This window comes from Heterocephalus glaber, unplaced genomic scaffold, assembly GCF_053883595.1.
Source record: "Heterocephalus glaber isolate CG9 unplaced genomic scaffold, H.glaber_assembly_v1.0 deba00001689, whole genome shotgun sequence".
In the NCBI taxonomy this organism is placed as follows: Eukaryota; Metazoa; Chordata; class Mammalia; order Rodentia; family Bathyergidae; genus Heterocephalus; species Heterocephalus glaber.
The window spans coordinates 2,383,140-2,398,042 of record NW_028258414.1 but is presented as its reverse complement, the minus strand read 5'-3'; the positions used below and the strand labels follow the sequence as shown (position 1 = coordinate 2,398,042).

Sequence of the window (14,903 nt, the reverse complement as noted above, 5' to 3'; positions counted from 1 at the left end):
TCCTCTGCCTTGGGAAATGGGAGATAGATCAAGCCGAGAGTTGAGATCCCTAGGCTTCCCCGTACCTTGTGCACTTCTGTCTATGTTAGGCATTTCCATAAGAAACTAGCAAAGGGAAAATCCAATCACGCCGGAGCCCTGGGAGGGAAGGCAGCGGTGCCGGCTCGCGGGTAGGCAATGCGGCCTGCCTCGCAGGCACTGGGGGTACCTCGGGCTTGGCCCAGAGCCTCCGAATCTAGAGTGCTTCTTCCTGGGGCCTCTATGGCCCGCTGGGGCCGCTCTGGGCCGACCGGGCAGCGGAGCACTGGGCCTTCCGAGCCTGGCGCGTTCCAGCCGCTGTCGAAACCGGTCAGCGTGGACAAGCGCTGGACCTCCGGGCCGGAGAGGAGGTAAGGCCGGGACCCGGCGTGAAGCCAGCCGGTTGCTTCATCCGTCCGTGTGTGAGCGCCGACTGTGTTAGCTTTGCAGGGCTACACTGGCCGGCGGGGCCCAGAGCTCGCACTGCAGGAGCTGGCGCGTGGGATTCGCGAGCCCCTTGTATTGAGAGCCCCAGCTCCCGTTTTCCCTGCCTCTCCTCTAACCTGCTTCGATTTCAGTGAGTCCCAACTGCGGGGACAGTAGAAGTAGGCTTCCCCGGATTGGGAGCTCTTTCCTCTGCGGTAGTTTCCCCTCTGAGACACGTCTTATTCTTGCGTACATTCTAGGGCCAATCTTTCCACCCCTCCAAACCCTTAACTCTGGGTAGAAATCAGTTGGCCCAAACTTAACATGTTTTGGATGGGCATTCCTGGCAGATGGAGGACAGTAGTAAAACTCTGCTCTGATTTGTGCCTAAAATGTGCTCTTCAAAACAGTGTAAATGAAAGTCTAATTCATAGGGCCGGGGACCTAGCTCAGTGGTGCCACCACCTGCCCCGAAAGCTCAAGGTCCCGAGTTCGATCCCCGGTAGGAAAACAAACAAAAAAGGGCTGGGCATGTAGCTCCGGGTGATGACCCCTTTGTTCAATCCCAATACCTAAATAAATACATAGAAAATAAAGCTGGGCATGGTGATGCACACTTGTAATCCTCGCACCTGGGAGGCTGAGGCAAGGGGATCGTTGTGAGTTTCAGGCCAGCCTGGGACCCTGTCTAAAAAAATAACAGCAACAAAATAAATAAATATAAAAAGAAAATAATAAAAGATACAAAAACCAAAATCAGATGGATATAAAAGTTACCAATTAGAAGTTCCACAAACAGCCAGGCATGGTGGTGTACCCTGTAATCTCAGTACTCTGGGAGGCTGAGGAAGGGGGATCGCGAGCTTGAGTCCAACCTGGGCAATTTAGTGAATTAGCAAGGTCTGTCTCAAAATAAAAATAGAAAAGGGCTGGGGATGTAGCTCAGTGCTAAGGCCCTGGGTTCAATCCCTAGTACTGAGAGGAGGAAAAAAAAAAAGATAAATAGAATTTCATTAAAATTAAGAACTTATGTCTATGCAAAGATTTTAAGAAAGTAAATAGTCACTGGGGGTGTAGCTCCATGGTAGAGGATGAGCCTAGCATACATGAGGCCCTAGTTCAATCCTCAGTACCCTTCAAAAAAGAATAAACCAGGAAGCCACCCACATCCAATTAGCCAAATTCTACAGAGGACATGACCTAACTGCCTAGGCCTCCAGGAAGAGGCCAGTGGACATACAGCATTACCTCTGTCATAGGCAACTGCTGAAAGTTATCGATGGAAGCTGGGCATAGTGGCATATACCTGTGACCCCAGTGCTCTGCTAAGCTGAGACAGGAGGATTCCATGTTTGAGACCAGCCTAGGCAAAGTCAGCAATTTAGACCCTGTATCAAAATTAAAAATTCAAAAAAAGTCTGGACATGTAGCTTAGTGAGAAGGACCTGGGTTCAGTCTCTAGTAAAACAAAAATAGGAATTCCTCCTTGAGCATACAGCATTTGTAGAAAGTAACTGAAGAAAAGATGGACAGAGGGAGAAAGATGGCCAAACTCCAACATGGGTCAGATTTGCAGTATTTGAGTATCTACTCAGAGTAACAATGCTCCTTACCTACAGTCACTATTCCCTGTAACATGGGTTGTCTGATACCACTCAGCTACCCTCTAATGTGACCATGCACTTCTGCTGCCCGAAGTTGGGCTTACTGTTTATCCTGAGTCAGATGGATTTCTTCCAAAACCTGTTTTTCCAGCTGTGGGTGTTACTTTAATTATGTAATTTAATTAGTACTTTAATTAACCATTACTCAAGCCCAAGAAACTGAGTTCCAAAATTCAAAGAAAAGGCTTTATTCCTCTGAAAAGCCACAGCTCACCCTGTTGCACTGTAACTCCAAGCAGGCTCCCTGAAACCTTGCGGATCGAAAGCCAGCGTACTGGGACCCCGGCAGGATCACCGCAGCGGGCAGTAGGGGGCGCGCTTGGGCACAGCTGTGGTGGCCTCGCTCCAGCTTTCCACTCACGCGGCAGCTGGTCCATCATCCCAGCTCCCCTGGCCCGGTGGACTGTTCGTTTCCTGGGCTATCTCAGACTGTCAACCACCATGAGGAATAAAGGTAGGCTCTGAGGAACCACATTTATCTGTATCTTTGATTTTTTTTCCCCCGTATCTTTGATCTGGTTTTTATTCAGTTTTTTTTTTAAACAGGTTTAATGGTGAGTAGTGAATCAATCACTTATGTGATCACTCAGCAATCTGAATCTAGGCAAGTAGTACAGTCTAGATTAGTTCAACCATACATCAAAAGATTGGCAATTATTACTATATTTTCTAAAAGATTGGTAAACATTATTATGTTTTAAATTAAAATACTCAGCCAGGCATGGTGGCACATGCCTTGTAATCCCAGCCCTCCAGAGGCTGAGGCAGGCAGATTGCTGCAAGTTCGAGGCCAGCCTAGACTACATAGTGAATTCCAGGCCAGCCGGAACTACATAATGAGATCCTATCTCAAAAAACAAAACAACAAATAAATAAGTTAAAACACTCAAATATGTGTCAGCAACTTAGACCCCGTAATCCCAATTCCTCCCTGTATCAACCTTTCCTCCAGTGGTGGATGATAAGGATCTTAGGGGAAATGTGGTGATTTAAGGCTGCTCATAGAGCAGTAAGAAAGGCCAGCCTGCCCTCTGGGTGTCGGGCAGAGCCAGCCCAAGAGCATGTGGTCCTCGGCTCTGGCAGACCGGTCTGAGCCTTTGGGAGTGACTTCTATAGTTATGAATTCTCCAGCTTAGACATTTGTGCTTCCTCACATGGCAAATTTCCACCTCTGTTGTTGAGTGACTTTATAACCACAGGAAGGCCCAGAACAGTGATGGCGACCCTTTTAGAGATTGAGTTCCCAAACTGCAGCCCAAAGCCCACTTGTTTATCACAAAGTGCCAACACTGCAATTAAACCAGAACACTGAGGTTTTAGTCTAGAAAAGACAACTCATACACTTGGCTTGGATGCCAACAGAGGGCTCTGTGTCCCCTCTGCAACATGTGTGCCATAGGTTTGCCACTACTGGGCTAGAATACATACGAAGGTAAGTAAAAATCAGATCAATATTAATTCAGTGTCTTATCTAAAAATAACGTTCTTTCAGGCATTTTTTATGCTTAAGAAAATACCTCAGTTTTGTTAAGGGGGAAGGCCTAAGCCAATGTGCACATACTGAATTTTGCTGAGGTAGAAATCCAAATGGAAACATACAGTAGGCGGGTGGTTAAACTCAGAGGACAGGTCTGGACAGAGATGTGGATTTTGTAAGTGAATTCTATATGGATGATGATTAAAATCAAGATGGTGGATAAGATCTCCCTGTAGAGTCAAGGAAAATGAGGAGAAAAAATGTTCAAGAACTCAAAACGTCTACCAGGATTTTAACTTGACTAAGAATACTTTAAACAAACACATAGTTTATTTACGCTATGCAACAAAAAGACAGGAAGGAGGCTGATGACCATCATGTTTCTCTTACAGCATCACTGTCATGTAGGTTTCGGCCTCATAATCAAAAGATCCCAAGTGTGCGTCCAACTTTACAATTATGTTCTGGGAAAGAAAAAGGTACAAGGATGAAAGGCAAAACTTTTCCATCTATCAGGTCATCTTTTTGAAATTTTTTTTGCAGTGTTAGAGCTTGAGCCAGGGCCTTGCACATGCTAGGCAAGTGCTCTACCACTGACCCACATTCCCAGCCCCATGAGATAGTCTTTTCAATGGGAAGGGGAAAGTCCAGATGTTTCTGTCTATAGCTCATGTGCCTAAATGGTGTCACATGGCCATCCCTAGCTTCAAGGAAAGATAATCAGGTACTTCATCTTGCTAGCCTTTAAAGCAGAAGAAAGCTATGAAAAGGGATATTGAAATGGCCATGTATTGAGTCAGGATCTACCATCTAACCCTGAGAATGGGAACATATAGATGGATGTAGCAACAAGGTGATGTTTTAGAAAAGAGAAAAATCTGAAAAGAAAGCAGCAAATTTATACAGCTGGAGAAAAAAACTGGAAATATATAAGTATCCTAGAAATTGAGGTAAAGGAGTTTCAAATAGGAAGTATTATCAACATCAAATGCTGAGTGGGTGGTTGGGAGGGACACAGGATATAATACTTGAAAATATTCATTAAATTGAGCAGTTATCAGGTCACCAGTGAATTTAGGAAAAGCCAATTTGGTGCATAAGAGGCTGGGTGTGGTGGCACACTCAGGAGGCTTGGGCAGGAGGAGCCGGGGCCAGCCTGGCCTACACAGTGTGGCCTACACACTTCAAGGCCCGCCTGAACTACATTGCAAGACCCTGTCTCAAAAAACAAAAGAGACAAACAACAACAAAAGAGAGGCAATGTGAGATGAGGAAGAAACAGAAAGGGGAGACACCTCTTTTAGCAACCTTAAGTGTAAAAGGAAAGACAGGAACAGAAATTCAGAAATTACCTCCTTGCCAGTTTTCCCTAAGATTTTCCCTTCTGTACCTTTTCTATGTTGGGCAAGGGGCCTCCCGCTGAGCTATTCCCCATCCCTTCTTAGCATATTCTTCATCCTTAAGTTTCTTGTTTTTTTGGTACTGGGGATTGAACTCGGGTCCTTCTACTTGTGCAGCAAGCAGAGAAACCACTGAGCTAAATCCCCGGCCCATCCTCAAGTTTCTTAAATTTAAACTCAATTCCAATCCCTTTCTCACTATGAATCTGGAAATACCATAGTTCCATATCCCTCTGTTACCTAAGATCTGTGGATTCGGCCTGTGAAATCATCCCTTCCCACTCCACCTCTTAGCACACCAAGTGCCCTAACTAGTCTCTCCGCTTTCCTTCTCCCCACAGCAGGCTCAGAAAGGCCGGCTGCCCCTCCCTCACGTCTCACCCTCCTCACCCTCCTCACCCCTGGTGCTGCACTTCAATTCCTTGACTGCAGTGGTCACGTCTCTCACTGCCCCATCCACTGATTCTCCTGCTCCCTCTAGTACCACTTCTTCCATTCCTCTCAGCTCTCAAAATTCAGCTTAGGTGTCACCTTTGTTTGAAGCATCTCAAATTTATTTCAGGAACCATATCTCTTTCCTGTCATTTTAGAGCAGTATTTATATTGTGTTGTGCTAGCCTACCTGTCTCTAAAGTATACTCTGTATTCTCTAGGATCATCATGTCTTTCTCTGAATCCTTCTCAGTCGGGTCATGCCTGGCATGGAGGTGATTGATGTTTGGATGTAGAAACCTCTTGGGAACAAATGCTGTGTTCTTGACAGTCTTTTTTTTTTCCATGCTACACAGCACATTTAATAAGGGTAAGGTCACATAAAGGTGGGAGGAGTGGAAAACTCAGTGGTAAGATGAAACAAACCATTGAACATTAACTGGATGGATGAATCTCAAATCATTAGGCAGAAGATGAGAGTCCATAGTATATGGTTCGTTTCATCAACCCAGGCAAAACTGTGGGTTTTATGTGGATAGAAATAAGGTTGGTGGGCTGGGGATTTAGCTCAGTGGCACCGCGCCCACCTTGCAAGCGCACGGTCCTGAGTTTGATCCCCAGTACCGCAAAAAAAAAAAAAAGAAAAAGAAATAAGGTTAGTGCCATGAGTTCGAGGCCAGCCTGAGCTACATAGTGAGACCCTGTCTCAAAACACCAAATAAATAAATAAATAAATAAATAAATAAAAATTTTTAAAAAAAGGTTGGTAGTTGCTTGGGGTGAGAAGGGATTGACTTGAAAGGGCCATGAAAGGAGCTTCTCAGCTGACGGACATGTTCAAACCTTCACAGAAGTGTGGGGTATGTTAGGATATTCAGTTTTTACAACTGGTCAAACTGTACGCCGAAGATCTATGAATTTCATCATATATAAATTATACATATGGCAGGCAGCATTCAAAATAGCCCCAAGGATCCCTACCATGCCTCCTGTGATCCTCACCCATGTTGTATTAGGCTGGTCTGCGTGGTCCACAGAATATGGTAGTGATGGGGTGTCACTTTGAGATTAAGCTAAAAAAGACATTTCAGTTGTGTCTTGTCCCCTCCACCCCGGTATTCTGGAGGAGGTCATATATTGAGCATCCCTATGAAAAAGTCCACATGGCAAGAATGGAGCCTCTTGCCAACAGTCATGAAAGTGAGCTACATGTACAGCCTTCAGCCCCAGACAAGGCTTTCAGATGTCTGCAGTCTTAGCTGACCGCCTGATGACAAACTCATGAGATTTCTGACTCTCAGAAACTGTGTGAAACAACCAAAGTTTATTGTTTTAAGCTACTACATTTGGGATTATTTGTTACGAAGCAATAAATGATTATATAAAATTTCAATAGACTGAATGTCCCTAGTACCAAATAAATAAATAAGGGCTGAGATGCAGCTCAGTGGTGCCGTGCCTGCCTGACAAGTGCAAGGTCCTGAGTTCAATCCCTGGTACCACACACACACAAAAAGAAAACCAAATAAATAAATAAATAAATAAATAGACTAAATGTGTGGGGGAAAATATTCAAAGTTCTCTTAGCCAAATGGTTTTCCCAGGAACTCTTTCTTTTTTAATAGCAAAACATTTACTGGTACATTATAGGCACACATAATAACATTCATTGCAGGGTGATAAAGTTTTGTTGGATCTCACATTGACTCTTCTCAATACACAGACCTTTCTTAGCCCAGTTCAGCTCTGAGAATGCTCCTTTTCCTTCTTTAATAGTCCAACCTACTTTTTGTTCCTGAGCCTATCTCTTGGAAATTCTCTCTCCAAAACCAAAATTTTTTTTTGGTACGGGCGACTGAACTCAGGGCTTTGTGGTTGCCAGGCAGATGCTGTGCCACTGAGCTATATTCCCAGCCCTTCAAAACCAAATTTCAGAGTAAGTCACAAGCTCTTCTACCAATTTCTTGCTCCTTTGGATTGCATTATATTGCAAAAATTATTGCATAATTTTTTTTTGGTACCAGGGATTGAATTCAGGGCCTTGCGAGGCAGGCAGTGGCACCACTGAGCTAAATCCCTAGCCCAATTATTGCATAGTTTTAATGCATAATAATTACTTAAGCGCCTACCACGAAAGTTAAAAATTGCCAGCATTGTGGCACATGCCTACAATTCCAGCTACTTGGGAAGTTGAGGCAGGAAGATTTCAAGTTTGAGGCCAGCCTGGGGATCTTGGTGAAGTCCTATCTCCAATATACAAAGGTCTGGGGATGTAGCTCAGTGGCAGAATGCTTGCCCAGCATGTACCACAGGGCCCTGGGTTCAATCCCCAGTATCGAAAGTGAACAATGAAAAATTTAAAAACTTGTTATCTCACATAGTTTTGTGTCAAGAAGTTGGGAGTGGCTTGGTTGGTGGTTCTGGCTCAAAGTCCTTTATAAGCTTTCAGTCAACCATCAGTAGGGGCTTAACCAGGGTGGATGACCCTCCAAGACAACTGACTTATATGGTTTGCTGATACAGGTTGTCCTCAGGTCTTGGTTTCTAGTCATGTGGACTTCTCCTCAGGGCTATTTAAGTATCCTCACAACATGGCAGCTGCATTCCTCAAGAGCAATGATTCAAGAGAGGGAAGATGGAAACCATAGTATTTTATGGCCTAGCCTGAGAATTCCATGCATAATTCCTCAAGATGCTTTTGGCTGCACAGCTCAGCCCTATCTAATATGGGCTGGGACTACTTGAGGGTTTGAACAGCAGGAGGAAAGATCACTAGAGACCATCTTGGAGGCTACCATATCCTCTTTGAAAACTCGAATACAGGTAGTCAAGTGATGAGTTAATGGATATGGGGAGGAAATGAGAAAACATTCATTGAGCACTCATTATATGCTAGACACTTTTATCTAAGTTATTTGAATTTTAAAATAAAAGGATTTCACTGTGTACATGTACATGTTCCAACTTCCCAAGATGATTGTAAAATGCATGTACTGCAAATGTTTGTTTTTTTTTTTGGTACTGGGGATCGAACTTGGGTCCTTGCGCTTGCGCAGCAGGCAGCGAAACCACTGAGCTAAGTCCTTGGCCCTCAAACGTGGTTTTTGAGACAGGGTCTATGTATTTCAAACTGGCCTTGAACTCATGGTGATCTTCATGCCTTAGCCTCCCCAGTGCTGGAATTACAGGCATGTACCACACCCAGCTTGTACTGCAAACATGTACTAATAAAATATAATTTTTTAAAAAAGGACATCACGGGGGCCGGGGATTTAGCTCAGTGGTTCCGGTGCCTACCTTGCAAGTGCAAGGTCCAGAGTTCAATCCCCATTACCAAAATAAATAAATAAATAAATAAATAATAAAAATAAAAAAGGATATCACTGTTAGCTTCAAAAGTAGAAACTGATTAGTTCAGTGGCACAGTGCCTGCCTGGCAAGTGCAAGGTCCTGAGTTCAATCCCTAGTACCAAAAAAAAAAAGGAGAAATTGAATCCATGTTTATAGGGCCCAAAAGCCCATTCTTACAATTTTTATTTTTTATTTTGGTACCGGGGATTGAACTCGGGTCCTTGCTCTTGTGCAGCAGGCGGTGAAACCACTGAGCTAAATTCCTGGCCCTATACTTACAATTTTTAAACTTTTCAAATTATGGATATTACATACTTCTAGAAAATATGAATATATAAACTAAAAGATTACTATAAAGTGAACTTCCATATAGTCACCATCTTGTCCTGTTTTTTTTTTTTTTTTTTAAGAGTAGGAAAATTTCTTGGGGAATAGGAATAGCTCTTGAGAGACAGAAGGGGGTCCCAAATGGATTACCCTGGTCCTTTTTCCAGTATCAGGGATCGAACTCAGGACCTTACAGGTCATTTCCAAGATTTAGCTCTTGAGTTGCTGTTGGTATAAATATGGATATGCACATATCACTGTAATATGGTATTTTTTACTCTTTCAGGAAGATATCTAGGTGAATTTAAAAAAAATTTTAGTACATGTTTGCAGTACATAATGATTACATTCATCGTAGGGAACTAGTACATGTCTAAATGATAAATTTTTTGTTTTTATTTTTTAGACAGGGTCTCACTATGTAGTTCAGGCCTGCTTTGACCTCACTATGTAGTCCAGGCTGGCCTCAAACTTGCAGCGATCCTCCTGTCTCAGCCTCCCAAGTGCTGGAATTACAGGCATGTGCCATCACATCTGGCCTAAATGATAAATTTTTATAGAAGCAAAAGGACAGTTGTGAAATTCCAATAAAAGGGAAGAGAGAGGCTTTTGATCAGTCATTTTTCTCCTACATACAACTGGAGATGTCTGATTGTTTCCTCTTGGTTGAATTCAGGTTCAACACTCTTGGGATTTTGGGTTGTGATATTATATCCTCAATTGCATTGGCTCAGAAGGCACCTATGTCCATTTCAAGATAACTCCATTATTAGATTTTAATTGTATTTATTTATTTATTTTGAGACAGGGTCTCACTTTGTAGTTCAGACTGGCCCTGAACTCACTATGTAGCACAGGTTGGCCTCGAACTTGTGGTGATCCTCCTGTCTATCCTCCCAAGTACTGGGATTACAGGTGTGCACCACCATGCCCCACTTAATTTTTATTTTAAAAAAACAAATTAAAATTCATTCCCTTTAAGTAAACTATTAGTTTGCAGTTAGTAGAACTCCTCTTTAAAAGTGTCCACAAAGCCAGGCCTGATAGCACATGCCTGGAATCCCAGAACTACTGAGACTGAGGCAGGAGGATAGCTTCAAGTAAAAAAATAAACAAAAGTGCCCACAGAATGCTCAGAGCTAGGTAAATTCCTGTAATCCCAGGACTGAGGAAGTTGGCAAGTTCTAGGCCAGCCTGGGCTACTTAGGGAGGCTCTGTCTAAACAAACGAACATCCACAGAAGGTGTAAGAAATGGGAAAAGATATTAGAATAAAACCTGAAATTAGTGCAAATGTAGCTGATAGTTAGCTACTGCCCCCTCAGTAAATTTCTTAAAAATTTTCATTTATTGGGGGTGGGGTAGGCAGAAGGTTACTAAAGAGCCTTTAAATTCTAAAATTCTGTGACTGAAAACAACGGGGTAGAGGTAGAGCTGGATTTGGAATCAGTAGGCTGGGATTTGAGCACAGTTCTGCCACACAGCAGCTGTGCAAATATGAATAAGTCATTTAATCTCTCTAAACCTTAGAGTTTACCTCACAAAATTGAGAAGGATTAAGGAGATTACTGCGTGTCAAAGTGCCTTATAAACCTAATGAACTAACCGAATGGCAGGTCTATTTTTTTTGTTTTTCTTTCTTTTTTTAAGGACTATTTTTATAGTGTCCAGTTTTTCTCCTTATGACCTAATTAGTCGATCAAAAGACACAAAGTTAGTCAAACCTCATCAATTTCAGTTTTAAAACCAGGAAACGAGGGAGAACCCATAGCAGAATAGTTAACTGCATCACAATTTATCAAATTTAAGGTTTTATTCCATAAATGCTTGTGCTTTGGTGATTTATAAAACTGGCTAAAATTACCAGTAGGTACTCACTTGCGCAGGCGGGTCCTCCATAAGACGGTTGTTGGAATCCCAAATTCTGGGGGGAAAACAGTGAACATAGTATACACAATGGCGACAAGGGTTTATAAAAGTCCTCATTCAGTGAACATTTTCGTGAGGTGATGTCTGGTGTGTGGGGGCAAAGCGAAGCAGACAGGTAAAGTTCTGCTTTTCAAGAAGCGGAGGCTGCCCTGGCATCTACGGAGCCTGGAGGGTGGGAGATGTGAGCTGTCTCCCGGAAGACAGCCGGACAAGTGACAAAGGACACCTGAGTTTCTTTAGGTCCTTTGGCTAGCGCTCGGGACCTTGGCTCACGCGCGCTCGGGCCGCAGTTTCTATGTTACAACTGTCAGCAGAGCTCAGACTCTTACGCGCGGAAGCCAACTGACGCGCGGCCTCCACCGCCGCTCAAGACGCGAGCGCGACAGGACGACAGCTAACGAGGCGGTGAGCCGACGTCGGCGCACGGCACGCGCGTGACCCCGCCCACGCACGGAGGGGGGGGACACGCCGCCGCCGTTCCGAAGTGCGCACGCGCGCCCTCATCCGGGTGCCCTGGCGAAGGCTGCGCCGGGCGAGTGGGCGTAGGCGAGTGGTTGTGGGCGGGCGCAGCTCATTGTGCGCAGCGCTGTGCGGCGCCGCGGCCGCCTAGGCCTGGGAGGAAGTTGGCGCCGCCGCCGCCGCCGCCGCCCTCAGCCTGCTTGCTGCCTCGGCGGCGCGCCGCTCTCCCAAGATGGCCGCTGCTGCCGGTACCGTGGGGTCGGCTGAAGGCAAGAAGATCGCCGACCTGCGGGTCATCGACCTCAAGTCCGAGCTGAAGCGGCGGAACTTGGACATCAACGGAGTCAAGACTGTGCTGGTCTCCCGACTGAAGCAGGTGAGGCCTGTTGAGGTCCGCCGGGGAGCTTAGGCCGCGCCTTGCCGCCCCTGCCTCGCGGCCGCGGGATCCACAAGCGGCACGGCGGGAGACCCCGCATCCGTCCGGCCTATGGGCCGCGAGCTGCCCCGCGCGTGCGCCCCGGACGTCCCCGCCGGCGACCACCCTGTGGACGGCGGTGCGGCCTCGCCAGGGCGGCGGGAGCGGGCTGCGCTGCCTCCGCCTCCGGCCATGGTGAGCGCGTGCGTCTCCGGGCGCGGAGGGAATGGTTACTGGGGTGACTCCTGCGAAGTAACCGTTTAATGATGCCCGACCGTTTCCTCCGCATCTGGGGGCTGCTGGTAATGGGAGTTGATGGGTGGGCGAGAGAGGTTTTGTTTTCCTCTGGGCTTTTAGTTTTTGCATAAGCGAAATAATTTGCTTTTTCATCCCTGATTAGCTTTCTGGTTTGAGTGAGCGTTGGAATTTTAGTAGAGGGCTAGTAAGTTTGCGCTGTAGAAATTAGGAAAAAACTATTTCCTTTAGTAGCTAGAAACTTTTTCTGCAATAGAGTGTATTTAGATTTCTCTTCAGTGTGCTGAAGTGTGATATTTAATTATCGACTCGGTAGAATTTAAAGTTCTGTGTGATTTTGATATCTACTGACTTCCCCCGAAAGTTTCTTTTCACTCTTTCCCATAGTTTATTCTTTTTCGCAGTCGGTTTATGAAATAACAGGCAATTCTAATGTCTCGAGGCTTGAGGTTTGCTAATTTTTTTTTCATTTCATTTTTATAAAATAAGTTTAGACAGATTGTGTAGCATATTAACTTCTCTTTCTAATGTAGGCTATTGAAGAGGAAGGAGGCGATCCAGATAATATTGAATTAACTGTTTCAACTGATACTCCAAACAAGAAACCAACCAAAGGCAAAGGTTGTTACGAGTTATGAACATATTTTAAAATATATCTTGGTTATGTAACTTGCCTCTGCTCTTGTGCCACTTGTCCTGTTTAGTGCTACTCTTTGCTCTTCCCCTCTGGCGCTCTGCCTTCTTGGGCCAAGGAAGAAAAGTTACTGTTGCCAGGCTCTGGGTAACTTCTAGCCCTTAAGATTGGGATGAAGCTGACCAGAAAGCTACAACGGTTCTTTATTGTTTCCAAAAATAGTACAAATCAAGTTGTGTACTCTTTCGTGGCTTGAAGCCTTGAAGAATAAAACAGTTTAATACATGTCTACCTTGCCCCACAATTGGCAGAGTATTGATGGAATTCCTACTGGATCTTTCCCTTGGCTCCTTGCTGTTCTATATAGTTTTTTGAGATTCTGTAACCTTTATGTTTAGTATTTCATTTGATTTGGTGAACTTAATTTACATTTATGCCACAATACATTCTTAGAATTTTCAGTGAAAATTAAAAGGACCTCATCGGTTACATTAAGAAGGTAGGGAAAATCCATGATTAGTTTTAAGTATTCAGCTGTAGGGATGTTTAATAACTTTAAATTAGACTAGATGTGTTTCTGGGATGTAGAAATAGCTGAATGATTTTAAATGAACATGGAATTTAGGTGTTTTGAAAAGCATCTGCTGAGTGAAGTTTGTTTTTGAATACTTGCAAATTCCTCCCTTCCACCTGTAAAGGACAGTGGCAGAGGGTGGGCGTGATGTATGTGGATCCTGGTAGTTTTCTACAGTTGCCGTGTGTAGCGTGAACATCTGCAGCATTTTGTTGTTAAAATCTTTACTGCTTCAAGGGATCCACGTGATATTACAGCTACCTAGGGTTTGGGGTGAGAACAGAATGGTTGATCTTGAAAAGAAGGGGATCGATCTTGACCCTAGCGCCATGGCTCTCAGAAACAGGGTGCTTCACTATTTTGAGTCTTCATAGGTTCTAGAGTCCGGTTTGTGCCAGAGGAAATTGAGAAAAGGGCTAAGGAGCATTTCTTGAATGAGAAGGGATTGGCAGAGATGGGAGATGGAGTTTAGAGGAGTAAGGAAATGATTTTGAAAGTTTATGGTAAAACAATGTAACTTTGACTGTATTTATCACTTTGAGATACATTCATACAGCCTTGAGAGACACATTTCCCTGTGTTTAGAGAACCTTGTGCCAGAAATTCCTCTGCTGACAAATCAGAAGTATTTCAAAATGGGGAAGCATAAAAAATTTGAAAATAAGTGTATCAGGAATAAACCGTGTTTCTTTTTTTTTTTCTTGGTACTGGGAGTCAAACTCAGGGCCTCGACTTGCCTGGCAGGCACTGTGCTAAACTGTTTCTTGTGGTGTTTTTGATTCATAGCTTTAGTTTTATACCTTGTGATACTTTGACAGATGTCATGTATTAATCATAGTTCCAAGTTACTGGAGTTGATGTTAATGATGGTAGCATTTAAAGTAAGATTCATTTACTTTATTCAGTTCTCACTTCATTTTAATTTCTTTTTACATCCCTTTTTCAATTTTGACTAGAAACTTCATTTATTTAACCCTTAGAAATAATTTTAGAGCTGAACATGGTGGCACAGGCCTGTAATCCCTGCACTGGCGAGGTTGAGGCAGGAAGATCAAGAGTTCAAGGCCAGCCTGGGTTATATGGTGAGGCCCTGTCTCAAAAAATTCTACAAGGACTTTAAAGAAAATAAAAAATAATTTCAGCAATATAAAAATTAAGGAATTTTTTGATATAGTGTGATAATTTTTGAATAACATTTTATCAGTGTAATTTTTCCCTTTATATGGATTATAAAGATACTTGAGTTTTATTTCATAACTTTGATGTTACAGTGACTTAAAGTCTTTAGCTCGAAGTTGTAGCATTCATTTATTTGTCTGTAGCAGGCTATTGAGTACTCCACATCTTCATTGTAGGATATGCATGACAATTACAAAGAATTTAATGCACATCCGCAGCTCAGAACCTTGTTTGAATTAATTTACAATTGAGACCCCTATAGATAAGATTATTATTTATTTTCTTTGCAGTACAGGTGTTTAAATCCACATTGAACCCAGGCCCTTTATACATTGGAGGCAGGTGCTCTACCACAGAGCTCCTG

General features: G+C 43.7%; 2 protein-coding genes across 19 annotated transcripts in view; one reads left to right on the top strand and one right to left on the bottom strand.

Moving 5' to 3' along the window:
- Rnf111 (ring finger protein 111) overlaps positions 1 to 11,431 on the bottom strand; it is a 122,930-nt gene extending 111,499 nt beyond the window's left edge. For 4 of the 9 annotated variants that reach the window (XM_013076236.3, XM_004855728.4, XM_021237153.2 and 1 more), the window contains exon 1: positions 10,973 to 11,430. In XM_013076236.3, coding sequence (XP_012931690.3) covers positions 10,973 to 11,080 — 108 coding nt within the window. In that variant the 5' untranslated portion in view covers positions 11,081 to 11,430. Of the gene's footprint in view, positions 1 to 10,972 lie in introns of all 9 variants that reach the window. The other 5 variants (XM_013076239.3, XM_004855729.4, XM_013076240.3 and 2 more) reach the window with 2 other exon arrangements.
- Positions 11,432 to 11,558: 127 nt separating this feature from the next.
- Positions 11,559 to 14,903, top strand: part of Sltm (SAFB like transcription modulator) — a 47,721-nt gene continuing 44,376 nt past the window's right edge. For 2 of the 10 annotated variants that reach the window (XM_013076193.3, XM_004855732.4), the window contains exons 1-2: positions 11,602 to 11,858; positions 12,686 to 12,773. In XM_013076193.3, the coding sequence (XP_012931647.2) occupies positions 11,715 to 11,858; positions 12,686 to 12,773 (232 nt within the window). In that variant the 5' untranslated portion in view covers positions 11,602 to 11,714. Of the gene's footprint in view, positions 12,093 to 12,685; positions 12,774 to 14,903 lie in introns of all 10 variants that reach the window. The other 8 variants (XM_087198996.1, XM_021237156.2, XM_004855731.4 and 5 more) reach the window with 8 other exon arrangements.